The 17,803-nt window shown below is 45.3% G+C and overlaps 1 protein-coding gene and 1 non-coding gene across 7 annotated transcripts in view; one reads left to right on the forward strand and one right to left on the reverse strand.

The window, feature by feature from the left end:
* Window positions 1-17,803, forward strand: part of Asator (tau-tubulin kinase asator) — a 476,910-nt gene that overhangs the window by 312,554 nt on the left and 146,553 nt on the right. For 5 of the 6 annotated variants that reach the window (XM_065425394.2, XM_065425393.2, XM_065425395.2 and 2 more), the window contains one exon: window positions 4,022-4,160. In XM_065425394.2, coding sequence (XP_065281466.1) covers window positions 4,104-4,160 — 57 coding nt within the window. In that variant the 5' untranslated portion in view covers window positions 4,022-4,103. Of the gene's footprint in view, window positions 1-3,322; window positions 3,442-4,021; window positions 4,161-17,803 lie in introns of those variants that run through there. The other variant, XM_065425392.2, reaches the window with a different exon arrangement.
* TRNAP-GGG (transfer RNA proline (anticodon GGG)) lies at window positions 16,804-16,878 on the reverse strand. Its single transcript has one exon. It is a non-coding gene; the product is annotated as a tRNA-Pro (tRNA).

Raw genomic sequence — 17,803 nt, forward strand, 5'->3', positions numbered from 1 at the left:
TACTTTCTGTAATTTGTGCCCTTCAATTCCGTATTCAAATGGAAGAATATCTTTTATTTTGTTTGTTATTCTTATAAATGACATTTTGCTCTGTTTTATTTTCATTTTCCATTTTGAGCACCAGTCATGAATACTACTTAATGCCGAGCTTAAGGTAATTTGATCTTCTTTGGATGTTATATGTGAGTAACGCAGGCAGTCGTCTGCGAATAAGCGAACCTTAACGCCCGAGGAAACTGTCTCTGCAATATCGTTGATATAACACAGAAATAAGACGGGACCGAGCACGGAGCCCTGGGGAACACCTGATGAAACACTCAGAATGCCGGATTTGGCATTGTTGATTTCCACATACTCCGTTCTATTTTTAAGATACGATTTAATCCAAGCGACAATAGTATTATTAATTCCGAAATTCTTTAGTTTCCTTATAAGTTCTATGTGTGGGACCCGATCGAATGCTTTCGACATATCAAGGCAAATTGCATCTACTTGATGTTTATCGTTGATTGCTTTTGCTAACTCGTGGACTGTTTCTACGAGCTGGGTGATCATGGACAATTTTCGTCTAAAGCCGTGTTGATCAGGATTAAGCAGATTTTGGCCCTCAAGGTAATCAAATAAACTTGCTGATATTATATGTTCTGTAACGAAGAAGAGTAGCCGCCTGCGCCACAGCACCATCGCTACCGGCATGAGCTCGTGGTTGCTGTCTTTCGCCGAACGCTTGTGACAGCTACCCGTTCGCGCCCGTTGCTAATAAATCTCTTAGCAGTTCTAGTACTTTGCAGCATGCGGACGTGATTGAAATTGGACTGTAGTTTTCAACACAATGTTTGTTTCCGGTTTTGTGGACAGGTATACCTTTCGCTCTTAACTAGTCGGAGGGCAATTTTCGCTTATCCAGGGACAAGCTGAAAATAATGTTTAAGTATTTAGACACCCATTCTGCATTACGTTTTAAAAACTCATTCGGGATGTTGTCAAGGCCAACAGACGTTTTTGTGTCAATGTTTAGCAAAAGCGATAATATTCCTTGCTCAGATATAGTGATATCCGGCATGCCTTCCTGTTCGTGGATGGTTTCTGCGCAGAGGTCTGCGCTTTGAACTTCAAGAGGCACGAATACAGAGTGGAAGAACTCGTTACATTTTTCAGCAATTTCTGTGGGGTCGGTTATGATGTAGCCTCCGGAATCTAGGTACTGAATGCTGTCTTTCATCGGAGCGATATGACGCCAGAAACGCTGTGGTGAACATTTCATAAAAGAAGGTAAGGTCTCAGAAAAATATTTTTCTTTTGCTGAGATTAATTTGCGCTTAAGCAGAGATGATACTTGTGAAATGTCATGTTGCTGTCTTAGGTTGCTTCTTTGCATGCGTTTCAATTTGCGTTTTAACTTAATTATTTCCCAATTAACCCATGGGTTACGCTTTCTGACTGTTTTTTTCCGTTGAGGCACAAAATTTTCTACACAATACTTGATTATTCTTTTAAATTCCGTCCACAACATATCAACGTCATCCGATCCGTCGAAAGAGTACAGCTGCTTTTCTAAGTTGTCTAAAATGCTGACGTCGTCAGCCTTGTTGAAATCTCTATTGAGGATTCGTTTACTTTTCTTATTTTTACATGGTAGACCGTTTTTTACGCAAAATATAACAAGTTTGTGGTCTGAAAGTCCTTCTTCAATATTCACCTCATATTCATCTATTTTTTCATTTACGAACACCAAGTCTAGTAATGTTTCTGTCGTGGGTCCACTTCTAGTTATCTCCTTCACAACTTGTGTTAAGTTTTGACTAAATGCGATGTCCAATAAAATGTCACAGTTTGCAACGTCGGAAGAACCACTTTCGAGACTGTGCCATTGTATACCCGCAAGATTAAAGTCTCCCGCAATTATCAAGCGCGCGCTGGCAGGTACATTACAGCACAGGTAGTCTTGGATTCATTTCAAATATGTAAGAGGGGCATTTGGGGGTCTATATACTGCTCCAAGTACGCAGCAAATTCCATTGAGTTTAAGGTTGCACCAAATACTTTCGGTTTCAGGACACTCTTTCAATCGTACGACGTCAAATCCTTCTTTAAAGATGATAGCCACACCACCGCCCCGCGTGTCACGATCTTTGCGGATAATCCCATAACCAGGGGGAACTATTTCAGAATCAGCCATTTCGGCGCGCAACCAAGTCTCCGTGACAACGACAACATGGGGATTGTGCTGGATCAGAAGGTGCTCAAGCTCAACTGTTTTATTTGTTAGGTTTCGCGCATTTACATTGATTAGGATAAAATTTTCTGTATCTGCTTTGTAACGTCAAGCAGACTCGTCTTCACTTGCATGCTGCCGGTCAAGTTTCACTCTGCACCCTCTCTCATTGTTCCATGCAAACGCCTCGTTATAAATAAAAGCCCTATCGTGCACGAGCCGTACCTTTACCCCTCTTTCCTTTTCAATTTTTGTGCTCGCCCAGAAGTTTCTGCGTTTTTGCGACGTTGCTTGTGAGTAATCATTCGATACAGAAATTTTTGTTCCCTCTAGCTTCTTGCAATTCTTTAGTACTGCCATCTTTTCCTTATAGTCAAAAATTTTATTATCACTGCTCGTGTTCTGTTCCTGTTTTTCTTGCCGAGTCTGTGGATTCTTTCTACAGAGCTAACTTTCACATCGAGTCGCTTTTCGAAAACATCACACAGAACTTTTTAAGTTCATCTGTAGTCTCGCTCGCGTTTTCCGTGATTCCAAATACGACTAAATCGTTTCGGCGCTGTCGGTCCTCCAAGTCAATAATTTTTAGTTGCTGCTGCTGAACCGTTAATTTCATCTCCTGCGCCATTTCTTGAAGTTCTGTTCTACTTTCCTGCAAGTTCATTAGGGTATTGCGCAGCTCCTTGATTTCTAGTTTGACAGTACCTAGTTCCTCCCAAAACGTGTATTGGTTTGCCTTAATTTGGTTCACATATCTTATGAGATCTTTCTGGCCTTTCAATAGTTCTTTAAGCATTTCCTCGACGTGATTCGGCCCAGGGTTACACTCCACGTCATCGGACAGCATTAACAGCATTTGAACGCATATCATAGCATTTTCAACACAAGCCGTTGGGCACGGCAGAACAATAATGAATCGATAGTCACTTCGGAAGCACTTTCCATGCTTACTAACCTGTAAAAACAGGGTGTGCATTTCAGGCTCCATTCCTTCTGTCCTGCCGTGCCCACGGGTGAGTTCGTCGCTGACTGGGCTTATAAGGGCTGCGCGCTCCGTTGTCACTGCTGTGGTTCCTTGTCCATGCGCATGCGTTGAGCCGCCCCAGGCAGTGGCGGGCCACGCAAGTAGGCGTAGCTGATGGACTTCGATGCTTGAGACAAGGAAGGATGAGCCCGGATCCAGCGCCAGGGCAGACGCACCGCAGAGGAAAATCTGTAAAAACAGGGTGTGCATTTCAGGCTTCATTCCTTCTGTCCTGCCGTGCCCATTCACGCTTACATCTGCCCGCGTGACACAGTGTTTGTTAATTTAGTTAGTGCTTGTTATAAGCTTTTAAATATTCACTTGAATATTCCAATGTTTACACCACTAGTAAAACTAATATCCTTTCTTATAGCTGTGTACTTATTTGCTATCGTAATCGATGCTTCTCCTTTCGGGCGAAACTGCGACTTTTTTGCTATAATAAATAAAAATGGTTTAACGCATCGAGAACCATTAGTCACAGTGAGTAAGCTCTGCCCAAATGTCATTGTCCTTTCTGCCTTGAAAAATGGTGGGACGACTCCAATACCACAACTAAATTTTGATTTCGATATTCCGTAGGTAAACTCTCGACGTGATCAGTGCGCAATTATCGCTGCAATCAGGCTCGCTCGCTAGGTACGGTTGGCGTATCCCTGTGTGTTTCTGATGCCCGTATTAAGCAAAAGTAGCACGCAGTGTTGATGACGATGCGCACACTGCTCCTAGCGCCACTCTCATACGCTGACTCTGTGCTGGCCCTGGCGGTTCTTTTTTCGCAGGTACAGTTATAATGGTGGCGGCACTGCGTCGTGCGACGAAGAGGAGGACGACAACAACAACCTGTCCAGCTACAGGATCACTATGACCAGCGAAGACCTTCTCCAGCCGGGACATGTCGTCAAAGAGCGGTGGAAAGTGGTCAGTGGCACTTGTGTTTCAGTGTGGCACTTGTGTTTCAGTGTGGCACTTGTGTTTCAGCACTTGTGTTTCAGTGTGTTATCAAACCCCATTGACCAGTATATAAATAGAAATTATAGTTGCCTAAAAAGAATAATTACGAAAAATAATTAGCTAAACTACCATAAACATTTTGACTTTATTTTTCGTGCAGACAATGTCCAGCTCTTTATATCATTCACCTGAGCAGAGCTAATGCCGGTATGTGTATCTGAGGCGATTTTTCTTAAAATCTGCGTCAACTAAAAAAAAAGCCGCAGTTTCGCTCAATGTGCGAAGCACTGACAGCGACAGCAAAGTTTGAAGCTGTATTATTCAAAATAAATGAAAGCAAATACTTAAGCGTATTCGCTGGTAAATTTCAATTGAACCTGTTCTTGGTTAGAAAGCATTTTATTTTAATGCAACATTTCGAGGTTATGATGAGCTCTCATTCGGTTTTGCAGGCGTTAGGACAGAAAATAGGGTCGCGGAAAACCGCAAAGTTGTGGTTAGAAGTGTCGACAACATTTCTTGGAGGAAATTTACTCCGTTGACTGTGTAGCAGACCATTCACTAAAGATGGCGCGTTTTTATTTTATTATTCCTTGTAGAAAGCGCGCATGTTTGCAACTTGCAGTCGCTTGGGGCACCAGATAGAGGCGCGCTCGTGCGAGGGAAATATTCAGGTTGAGAGCCTTTCTGCAAAGCATGTGGAAAAGGTGCAGAAACCATTTATATATTTATTGAGTTGTTTTTATTCATCATCATCAGCAGCAGCAGCCTGGTTATGGCCACTGCAGGGCAAAGGCCTCTCCCATACTTCTCCAACTACCCCGGTCGTGTACAAATTGTGGCCATGTTGTCTTTGCAAACTTCTTAATATCATCGACCCACCTACCTTTCTGCCACCCCATTCTACGCTTTACTTCCCTTTGAATCCACTACGTAACCCTTAATGACCATCGGTTATCTTCCCTCCTCATTACATGTGCTGCCCATGCCCATTTCTTTTTCTTTATTTCAACTAAGATGTCATTAACTCGCGTTTGTTCCCTCACCCAATCTGCTCTTTTCTTATCCCTTAACGTTACACCATCATTCTTCTTTCCATAGCTCGTTGCGTCATCCTCAATTTAAGTAGAACCCTTTTCGTAAGCCTCCAGGTTTCTGCCCCGTACGTGAGTACTGGTAAGGCACACCTGTTATACACTTTTCTCTTGAGGGATAATGCAAGATGCTGTTCATAATCTGAGAATGCCTACCAAACTCACCACAGCCCATTCTTCTGATTATTTACGACTCAAGATCCGGATCCGCCGTCACTTCCTGCCCTAAGTAGATGTATTCCCTCGCCACTTCCAGAGCCTCGCTACCTATTGTAAATTGCTGTTCTCTTCCGAGACTGTTAAACATTACTTTAGTTTTCTGCAGATTAATTTTTTGGCCCACCCTTCTGCTTTGCCTCTCCAGGTCAGTGAGCATGCATTACAATTGATCCCCTGAGTTACTAAGCAAGGAAATATCATCAGCGAATCGCAAGTTACCAAGGTATTCTCCATTAACCCTTATCCCAAATTCTTTCCAATCCAGGTCTCTGAATACCTCCTGTAAATACGCTGTGAATAGCACTGGAGAGATCGCACCTCCCTGCCTGACGCCTGTCTTTATTGGGATTTTGTTGCTCTCTTTATGGGGCAGTATGGTGGCTGTCCGGACAGGCCGCCATTGGAATATGAACCTGGAAACGTTTAACGCTAGAACGTTATCTAGTGAGGCGAGTCTAGCAGTGCTATTGGAGGAATCAGAGGGGAGTAAATGGTATATAATAGGGCTCAGTGAAGTTAGGAGGACAAAAGAAGCATATACAGTGCTAAAAAGTGGGCACGTCCTGTGCTACCGGGGCTTGGCGGAGAGAAGAGAACTAGGAGTCGGATTCCTGATTAATAAGAATATAGCTGGTAACATACAGGAATTCTATAGCTATAACGAGAGGGTGGCAGGTCTTGTTGTGAAACTTAATAAGAGGTACAAAATGAAGGTTGCACAGGTCTACGCCCATACATCCAGTCATGATGACCAGGAAGTCGAAAGGTTCTATGAAGACGTGGAATCGGCGATGGGAAGAGTGAAAATTAAATACACTATACTAATGGGCGACTTCAATGCCAAGGTAGGCAGGAAGCAGGCAGGAGTCAAGGCAGTGGGGGAATATGGTATAGGCACTAGGAATAGCAGTGGAGAGTTAGTAGTAGAGTTTGCGGAACAGAATAATATGAGGATAATGAATACCTTCTTCCGCAACCGGATAGCCGAAAGTGGATGTGGAGGAGCCCGAGCGGCGAGACTAGAAATGAAATAGACTTCATACTCTGCGCTAACCCTGGCATCATACAAGATGTGGACGTGCTCAACAAGGTGCGCTGCAGTGACCACGGGATGGTAAGAACTGGAGTTAGCCTAGACCTGACAAGGGAACGGAAGAAACTGGTACAAATGCAGCCGATCTATGAGTTAGCGGTAAGAGGGAAAATAGAGGAATTACAGATCAAGCTACAGAACAGGTATTCCGCTTTAATTCAGGAAGAGGACCTTAGTGTTGAAGCAATGAACGACAATCTTGTAGGCATCATTAAGGAGTGTGCAATGGAAGTCGGCGGTAACTCCATTAGGCAGGATACCAGTAAACTATTGCAGGAGACGAAAGATCTGATCACGAAACGCCAATGTATGAAAGAATCTAACCCTACAGCTAGAATAGAACTGGCGGAACTTTCGAAGTTAATCAACAAGCGTAAGACAGTTGACATAAGGAAGTATAATATGGATAGAATTGAACATGCTCTCCGGAACAGAGGAAGCCTAAAAACTGAGAAGAAGAAACTAGGAATTGGAAAGAATCAGATGTGTGCTTTAAGAAACAAAGCCCGCAAAATCATTACTAATATGGATCAGATAGTTGAAGTGGCTGAAGAGTTCTATAGAGATTTATACAGTACCAGTGGTACCCACGATAATGGAACAGAAAATAGTCTAGAGCAATTCGTAATCCCACAGGTAACGCCGGAAGAAGTAAAGAACGCCTTGGGAGACATGCAAAGGGGGAAGGCAGCTGGGGACGATCAGGTAACAGCAGATTTGTTGAAGGACTGTGGGCAGAGTATTCTAGAGAAACTGGCCACCCTCTATACGCAATGCCCCATGACCTCGAGCGTACCGGAACCTAGGGAGAACGCTAACATAGTCCTAATCCATAAGAAAGTGGACGCCAAAGACTTGAAAAATTATAGACCGATTAGCTTACTGTCTGTGTCCTACAAACTATTTACTAAGGTAATCGCAAATAGAATCAGGAACACCTTAGACTTCTGTCAAGCAAAGGACCAGGCAGGATTCCGTAAAGGCTACTCAACAAAGACCATATTTAGGCTATCAATCAGGGGATAGAGAAATGTGCGGAATATAGCCAACCCTTATATATAGCTTTCATTGATTACGACAAAGCGTTTGATTTTGCCGAAACCTCAGCAATCATGGAGGAATTACGGAATCAGGGTGTAGACGAGCCGTATGTAATAATACTGAAAGATATCTATAGCGGTTCCACAGCCACCGTAGTCCTTCATAAAGAAAGCAACAAAATTCCAATAAAGAAAGGCGTCAGGCAGGGAGATACGATATCTCCAATGCTATTCACAGCGTGCTTACAGGAGGTATTCAGAGACCTGGATTGGGAAGAATTGGGGATAAAAGTTAATGGAGAATACCTTAGTAACTTGCGATTCGCTGATGGTATTGCCTTGCTTAATAACTCAGCGGACCAATTGCAATGCATGCTCGCTGACCTGGAGAGGCAAAGCAGAAGAGTGGGTCTAAAAATTAATCTGCAGAAAACTAAAGTAATGTTTAACAGTCTCGGAAGAGAACAGCAATTTACAATAGGTAGCGAGGCACTGGAAGTGGTGAGGGAATACATCTACTTAGGGCAGGTAGTGACAGCGGATCCGGTTCATGAGACTGAAATAATCAGAAGAATAAGAATGGGCTGGGGTGCATTTGGCAGGCATTCTCAGATAATGAACAGCAGGCTGCCGTTATCTCTCAAGAGAAAAGTGTATATCAGCTGTGTCTGACCAGTACTCACGTACGGGGCAGAAACCTGGAGGCTTAAGAAAAGAGTTCTACTTAAATTGAGGATGACGCAACGAGCTATGGAAAGAAGAATGATAGGTGTAACATTAAGAGATAAGAAAAGAGCAGATTAGGTGAGAGAACAAACGCGAGTTAATGACATCTTAGTTGAAATCAAGAAAAAGAAATTGGCATGGGTAGGACATGTAATGAGGAGGGAAGATAACGGATGGTCATTAAGGGTGACGGACTTTATTCCAAGGGAAGGGAAGCGTAGCAGGGGGCGGCAGAACGTTAGGTGGGCGGATGAGATTAAGAAGTTTGCAGGGACGGCGTGGCCACAATTAGTACATGACCGGGGTTGTTGGCGAAGTATGGGAGAGGCCTTTGCCCTGCAGTGGGCGTAACCGGGCTGATGATGATGATGATGATGACGGTGGCTGTGGAGCCGCCATATATATCTTTCAGTATTTTTACATACGGTTCGTCTACACCCTGATTCCGTAATGCGTCCATGACTGCTGAGGTTTGGACATAATCAAACGCTTTCTCGTAATCAATCAAAGCTACATATAAGTGTTGGTTTTATTCCGCCCATTTCTCTATCGCCTGATTGATAGTGTGAATATGGTCTATTGTTTAGTAGCCTTTACGGAATCCTGCCTGGTCCTTTGCTTGACAGAAGTCTAAGGTGCTCCAGATTCTACTTGCGATTACCCTAGTAAATAGTTTGTAGGCAACTGACAGTAAGCTGATCGGTCTATAACTTTTCAAGTCTTTGGCGTCCCCTTTCTTATGGATTAGGATTATGTTAGCGTTCTTCCAAGATTTCGGTACGCTCGAGGTAATGAGGCATTTCGAATGCAGGGCGGCCAGTTTTTCTAGAACAATCTGCACACCATCCTTCAACAAATCTGCTGTTACCTGATCCTCCCCAGCTGCCTTCCCTTTTTGCATAGCTCCCAAGTCTTTCTTTACTTCTTCCGGCGTTAGCTGTGGGATTTCGAATTCCTCTAGACTATTCTCTCTTACATTATCGTCGTGGGTGACACTGGTACTGCATAAATCTCTATAGAACTCCTCAGCCACTTCAACTATCTCATTCATATTAGTAATGATATTGCCGGCTTTGTCTCTTAATGCATACATGTGATTCGTGCCAATTCCTAGTTTCTTCTTCACTGCTTTTAGGCTTCCTCCGTTCCTGAGTGCATGTTCAATTCTATCCATATTATACTTCCTTATGTCAGCTGTCTTACGCTTGTTGATTAACTTAGAAATTTCTGCCACTTCTATTCTAGCTGTAGGGTTAGAGGCTTCCATACATTGGCGTTTCATCATGACTTGACATAGGGGCGTAGACCTGTACAACCTTCATTTTGTACCTCCTATTAAGTTTCACAACAAGACCTGCCACCCTCTCGTTAATGCTCTAGAATTCCTGTATGTTAGCAGCTATATTCTTATTAATCAGGAATCCGACTCCTAGTTCTCGTCTCTCCGCTAAGCCCCGGTAGCACCGGACGTGCCCGCTTTTTAGCACTGTATATGCTTCTTTTGGCCTCCTAACTTCACTGAGCCCTAATATATCCCATTTACTGCCCCCTAATTTCTCCAATATTACTGCTAGACTCTCGTCACTAGATGGCGTTCTAGCGTTAAACTTTGCCAGGTTCATATTCCAATGGCGGCCTGTCCGGAGCCAGGGATTCTTAGCACCCTCTGGTGCGTCGCAGGCCTGACCGCCGCTGTGGTCTGTTGCTTCGCAGGTGTTGGAGACTGAGGGCCGGGGTTTGATTGTTGGTTGTTGTATTCATTTAATACTATACTTTCCATTCCAGAATGCTCTACAGAAAGGAGTGGTATACATGACCATCAAAGACATATATGTGCAGCAATAAAGTATTAACACAACGTGTTGCTTACGGCTGTCTTAAAACCTGCAATGTCCGGATAGGGGCGATGGAAGCAGGAAGGCGGTTCTAATCCAGGTTTGTTCTATAAATATAGGAATGCTGGCACAAATTTGTTCGACAATATGGTAGACAAACTCTAAGTTTGTAATCACAACGGGATGATATGTAGAGGGACGCGTGATAAAACATTATGGGGTTTTACGTGCCAAAACCACATTCTGATTATGAGGCACGCCGTAGCACTCCCGAAATTTGTACCTTCTGGGGTTCTTTGACGTACGCCTAAATGTAAGTTCATGGGTGTTTTCGCATTTCACCTCCATCAAAATGCGGCTGTCGTAGCCGGGATTCGATCCCGGGACCTCGTGCTCAGCGAATACGGTGGACGCATGATAAGCTGTTCACTTAGAGTGGGGTCGAAATGATTGATCTTATCAAATAGAGACAAGGATCAGAGCTTGTTTTGGTAGAATGCCACAGCGTTTACCCAGCTACGATAAATATGTGAAATTGGTTACCTGCTCGAGCTCACAAGGCATAACGTAAATAAATCTGGCTGGTAAAGATGGCTGGAAAATTGGTGCCACAAAGCCAAGGAAAACATGCAACAGCAGCAACTTCCTGTTGCGAGCAGTGTGGCTTCGAATATTAAGGTGCACCAGACAGGTTAAAATTGCGAGCTTGCTGCCACGTGCCGCCAACTCGGTTCAAAGGAGATGCGGACGTGGTGGGGATTATTTCCTACAATCTCCACATGTGCAGCGCTCCTCTCGTCCTGACTGTGTGCTGTGTCCCTCTGCTTGCGCTGTAAGATCTGTTCAAATGCACGCATGTACTCCGCGCTCATTTATTGCGCTTATATATATATATATATATATATATATATATATATATATATATATATATATATATATATATATATATATATATATATATATATATATATATATATATATATATATATATGTATATATATGTATATATATATATATATATATATATATATATATATATATATATATATATATATATATATATATATATATATATATATCAATCTGTAATCTGCACTCGTTACGGATGCACATACCTGTTATCCCCTTGTATGCTTATTGTATATTGTTATATTATGGTGGAGCATATGTATGGCATATTTCGGTGGTGTCTCGTTTTCCCGCAGCGACGGTACCGGGCTTGTGTTCTAGTTTGGAAAACTTGGAATGAGAATTTGTAACTTTTGTGCCACATCCTGTGAAATATTCATGGGTATTCGTTCTTCAGGGCATTGGCATTGCTATGGCTTTCCTCTTCGCGGACTGTTCTTCATTTTATTGCACGTCAGAGCAGAGGAGGAGCGAACAGCTCGTTTCGTACGCTTATACTTAAACGTGTACGAAAAGTAGAGGAAGCAATTATTATTCAATGCCAACTAGCCCCCAGTTCACCGTGCTCCCAAATATTCATATACAAGAACAACAAATGCTGCTGCTACTACTACTACTAGTACTGCTACTTATAATAATATTAACAATAGATTATTTATTCCATGACTCATTCACTTAACGTACCAAGGAACACAACCAACGTGCCAAGTTGCTGGCGCATGCATAAGATAACCCAGAACTACAGGTTAATGAAACACGCAATGAATAAAATGAGCCTTCCAACAGCGTGCACAAAGAAAGCGCAGCACACAGCGAAGCCTCGCGTCCGCGCACGCAGAGGCGCGCCTCGAACGTTTCCGTTTCTGCAGTGCAATCCATTGTGTGCGCTTCCTCAAGACCATGCAGCCACGCATGCTTGCTTGCGTGTTCCTTCACTTGTGGCGCTTAGCCACTACGGGGGTCACTCAAGAAGCCGGCTGTTAAAGCTAGCTTGAAGGGAATGGGGACAGAGAAGAACTTCAACGAAATAGTGATTCAGTGTAACATACAACTTTTATGATGTTTAGGAAATAGATTTACTTGGCAGAGAGAGAAATAAAAGCAAATGCAATTATACGTAAGCAGCAAACAATGTAGTATTTTTGGTGCTATTAAATAATTCTCAAGACGCCATCAACGAATTAATGCGCTTTCCCACAATGATTTCGAGAATTAACATGGTAGCTTTCTCGTGCCGCACAGATAGTCTCAAATGGTCATGCGGTTGTTCCTGCTGCTAAAGTGCTATGAAGAAGCTCCGAAGGAAGGAAGGAAGAAAGGAAGGAAGGAAGGAAAGAAACATTTATTTTTGAAAAAGATAATTAGGTGAGTGTGGTTGGGCCCCCTAGTCCAGGGCGTCACTGGCGCGAGTGGCTCGCTGGCCTTGGTCCAGGGGAGGGACTTGGCTCTCCTTCGAGACGATATAACTTTTTGTGAACGCTCTGCCTTCATCTGTTAATTTCTGATCCAGGTTGTTTACAGACGACTGCATTTCGTACAAATGAATGACGTCTGACAATGGCAACATCATCTTAAACGCTGCCTTTGAGGCAGTGTCAGTGTGGTGCAGTGACTGGCAAATGCATATCAACAAAAAAAAAATCCGCTTTTTTACCCGTAACTAGAAAAAAGCCTTCATCCGATTTTAATGATACCTTTCATTCAACCACCATATCTAAAGTTGAGGAGCACGAAGACCTAGGAGTCATATTGTCATAAGATCTACGATAGGCTTCTTATATATGATATAACAGATCATCTGCGCTAAAAGGACTGCTTTTGCTAAAAAGACGACTACAGCTAACACCACCAGACAAACGATTACTGGCCTATAATACACTTATCACACCCATCCTGAAATAGGCAAACACTGCTTGGGTTCCGTACATAAAGAAGGAAACTAACCAACAGGCTCGAAGGAATTGTAAGAAAAGCGCTTACACATTTTTAACAAATTTAACCGAACAGATTCGCCCACAGAACTGCCTAAGAAGGCTGGGTCACTAACGATAAAGACCGGCCAATATTGGCACAAATAATCGGACACTAAAGGCAAATATTAGGACAAGCTGAAGTGACGAATTAATGTTCTAGAGACTCTAACACGTCAATATTGTTGCGCAGATGTTGGTAGTAGAGACAGGCTGTATTTACAATGAATATACAAGCAAAGCTAACGGCATGGCAGACTAGCAACAACACGCAGCAGCCAGCGTCTGGGGATCTTATTTTTCCTCTGTCTTCTTTTATCCTTCCGTAACAGCATCCCAGGCTGCTGAAGCGCCGTGTCAGCGCATGGTAGGCGAAGAACTGCGAGCGCAGTATGGCTTCAGGCGCAAAACGCGCGCGATGTCAATAGGCGGCGGGCTTGAGGATGGATGAAACTGTAGCGGCGAAATCTCGTAATTTACTCGCTGACTTGACGTAGAACTTCATAAGGCCTTGTGCAGCGCGAGAGAAGTTTCTGGATGAGGCCGACCCAATGACATGGTGACCAAAGGAGCACCCAAGCACCTGGATGAACTGAACATCGCGATGGTACCGGTCGCAACGCTCCTTTGGGTATGCTGCGATGATAATACACGAGATAGGGTGTCTTGACGTGCCATGTGAGCGCGATCGACGACTTCACTAGCGTACTCAGTGGCGACACGTGGCACAGAATGTATGATGGTGTCAAACGGCAATGTGGGGTCGCGACCATACAAAAGATAAAAGTATGAATATCCTGGGTCTCATGTTGGGACGAGTTATACGTGAATGTCACGTAGGCCAGCGTGGCGCCCCAGTCGCGGTGATCGTTGGAAACGTGCATCGACAGCATCTCTGTGAATGTTCGGTTGCGACGTTCCGTAAGACCATTCGTTTGTGGTTGGTAGGCGGTGGACAGCTTGTGTTCAGTGGCACAAAAGCGACGACGGTCGTCGACAACTCGAGACAAGAGCGAGCGGCCGCGGTCTGTAACTGTCGAGGTTCACCGTGCTGGAAAATGACGTCGTGAAGCAGAAAATTGGCGACGTCAGTTGCGCAACTACTCGGCAACGCCTTTGTTATCGCGTAGCGTGTCGCGTAATCAGTAACGATAGCGATCCGCTTATTCCCTCTAGTCGCCGTCGGAAAAGGGTCAAGCAGGTCAAGGCCTAAGTGAAAGCAAGGTTCCGAGGGAACTTCAATTGGATAGAGTCGTCCGACAGGTCGCAGGGGAGGTTTCTTCCGGCGCTGGCACAATTCGCAATTGCGACCTAAAGATGCACAGAGCGCTAGAGACCCGGCCAGAAGAACAGGCGTCATACGCTGTGGTATGTACGCAAACCTCCAAGGTGTCCCGCCGCCCGTGAATCATGAAGTTGTTCGAGAACGACGAATCGCAGATGACGAGGAACGACAAGGAGCAATTCAGGGCCGTCAGGGTTGATATTGCGGCGGTAGAGGATGCCATCCTGCAGCACGACATGCGGCATGTGCCGTTGGTGCTGCCGGAATGCACTCCAGCGATGATGGCCTGTAAGGATGCGTCGCGTTGTTGTTCAGTGCGCATGTGCGTCATGTCAGTCAATGTCATCAGGCAGGTCACCGGATCATGCGCAGCAGGTTCGGGAGGATCCACGGGGTGACGAGAGAGGCAGTCAGCGTCCTTGTGTATTCGTCCAGACTTATAGTTGACAACAAACGAAAATTGATGGAGCCGCAAAGCCCAGCGACCAAGCCGTCCTGCGAGGTACCGGAGGGAAGACAGCCAACAGAGGGCGTGGTGGTCTGTTACGACCGAAAACTTGCGGCCGTACAAGTATGACCGGAACTTGGCGATAGCCCGAACTAAAGCCAAGCGCTCCCGCTCGGTGATCGATTAATTTCTCTCGGCAGGTGACAACAGTCGGCTGCGTAAGCTATCGCGCACTCGGTACCATTCTGCTGTTGGGCGAGAACAGCGTTGATGCCGTGGCCGCTTGCGTCAGTGTAGACCTCAGTCGGTGCAGATGGATCAAAGTGGGCAAGTATGGAAGTGGAGGCCGGAAACCCGATGAGAGCGGCGAACGCGTGAGCTTGCTCAGGGCCCCATGAGAACGGCGTGTTCTTTAAATCTGTCAAAGGCCGAGCAACGTCGGCGAAGTTTTTGACGAAACGGCGAAAGTAAGAACATAGGCCGACGAAAAGCGCACGTCAGAAGCAGAACGTGGTACAGGGAAACTGCGAACGGCGTGAACTTTTCTGGATCAGGTTACACACCGGATGCGTCAATGAGGTGTCCCAACACGGTAATCTGATGGCGCCAGAATTGGCATTTCGTGGAGTTCAGTTGGTGGCCGGCTTTTCAGAACACCGCAAGAATTGCAGCGAATCGGGTAAGGTGGCTGCCGAACTTGGGAGAAAAAACAATAACTTCGTCAAGGTAAAAAGGCGCGTGGTCTATTTCTAGCCTCGCAGAAGAGAGTCCACCATACGTTCAAATGTCGCAGCAGCATTGCATAGGCCAAAGGGCATGACTTTGAACTATTATAAACCATCAGCTGTGATGAAGACCGTCTTCTCGCAGTCCATTCCATCAACCGATATCTGCCAGTAGCGGGATCCAAGATCAATGGACGAGAACAATTTAGCTCCGTGCAAGCAGTCCAAGGCGTCATCGATGCGTGGTAGCGGGTAGAAGTCTTTTCAGGTGATCTTGTTTAAGTGGTGATAATGGACACAATAACGCCAGGTACAATATTTTTTTTATCAGGCGAAGCCCGAGGGCTGGCACATGGTTCATTATCCCCTGTTAGAGAATTTTGTCCACTTCTGATTGGGTGAGTCGATGTTGAGCATGCGATACACGATACGGGCGCCGACGAATAGGATTTGTGTCCCCAGTGTTGACACGGTGGCGAACAAAAGAAGTTTGTCCTAAAGGCCTGTTGCCGAAATCAAAGATGTCACAGTGCAATTCGAGGAGGAGACATATGTCCGTGGCCTCTGCAGAGGAGAGGTCGGGTGCAATCATCGTCGCAAAGTCATCCCTTAGGAAACAAGGCTGTGAGCGCTAAGAAACCACTCTCTGTATTCAGACTTTCAATGTCAAATTCGGAAGTATTAGAAACGCTGGCGAAGAACATGCCGGCTGGAAACACTTGAAGGCACAGGCTGAAATTCTGAAGCAGCAGAACAACGCCGTTATTAATAAGCGTCAGCAGCGTATGCGGAAGAGCAACGCTCCGGTTGAAAAGCACGTCGATGATGGGGCGAAGGACATATTTTCTATTTCTGTTGAAACCCGCAAGGTGGAGAGAACTTACTAATAAAGGGAAAATCAGACATCCACCCGTTCGTAGCAATTGCTACAAAGGAAATCCATACGGGTTCCTCCGAAAATAACCCTCGCATTTGAAGAAAAATTCGTCCTGGTCCGGGACTCGAGCCCGGGACCACCACCTTTCCCGGGCAGGCGCTCTGCTGCCTGAGCTAACCTGGCGGCTAGAAGATGGCAGGACGAAGTGGAATTTGTCAACAACTTGAAGCAAAGGCAAGAGGTTGACATAATAGTTCTGCGGAAACCCACAAGGTGGAGAGAAGTAATTACTAACGGGAAAACCACACATCCACCGGTTCGTAGCGATTGGTACAAAGGAAACCCATACGGTTCCCTCGAAAGATAAGCCTCGCATTTGAAGAATAATTTGTCCTGGTCCGGGACTCGAACCCGGGACCACCGCCTTCCCGGGGCAGCAGCTCTACCATCTGGGCTAACCAGGCGGCTAGCATATGGCAGGGCGTAGTCGAATTTGTCAGCAACTCGAAGCAAAAGCAAGAGCTTGACGAAATTGTTCTGCGGAAACCCGCAAGGTGGAGAGAAGTAATTAATAAAGTGAAAATTAGACATACACCCATTCGCAGCAATTGCTACAAAGGAAAGGACATATTCACCGTGAGGAATCTGCGGATGTGTGGTCAAAGCGACGTAAGTGACTGCCTCAGGTTACAGACGCACATCTTGAAGCGAACAAAAGTGCGTTGGGGCGGAGCTCGGAACATCGGCGACTTGAGGTGGTTCCAACTGAAGAGCGCCGGTTGCGCAGTCGATAAGAGCGGAATGATTGGGTAAAATGTCTAATCCAAGGATAATGTCGTGAGGGCAGTTGTTGATCGCAGCAAAGAGAACAGATGTAGGGCGTCCGGCTATACTTAAGCACGCAGTACACATTCCAATAACAACCAGCAGGCCGCTGTCGGTCACACGAAGCACTCGGGCTGCTGCTGGGGTGAGGACCTTCTCTAAACATCTACGTAGGCTACCCTCATCACAGATACTGGGCTCCAGTGTCGACGAGCGCTTGGACAGGTACGCCGTCTATTTTGACGTCAATTACACTTCTCTTTGTGGGCACAGACAGATTATTTGCTGCAGTAGTATGCAATGCAGCACCACCTCCGAGGGCTGCATTTCTTAGTTTTCCGAAAAGTTGCAGCCAAAAGCCACAGGGGACGAAAGGCGACGTAGAGGCGAACGGGATGATGGGCGACGCGTTTGCGGTGAACGAGACTGGTGTCCGCGCGGCGATGGTGAGCGACTGTACCACGTGCTCCTAGCAGAGGCGTCGGTGCTGTTAGACTCGGCGGTGGGCGAAGCATAGCGGGTATTTCCATTAAAATGGCTCCGGTTGGTAGGCGTGCGCAGTGA

Source organism: Dermacentor albipictus, chromosome 7, assembly GCF_038994185.2.
Source record: "Dermacentor albipictus isolate Rhodes 1998 colony chromosome 7, USDA_Dalb.pri_finalv2, whole genome shotgun sequence".
Taxonomy (NCBI): domain Eukaryota; kingdom Metazoa; phylum Arthropoda; class Arachnida; order Ixodida; family Ixodidae; genus Dermacentor; species Dermacentor albipictus.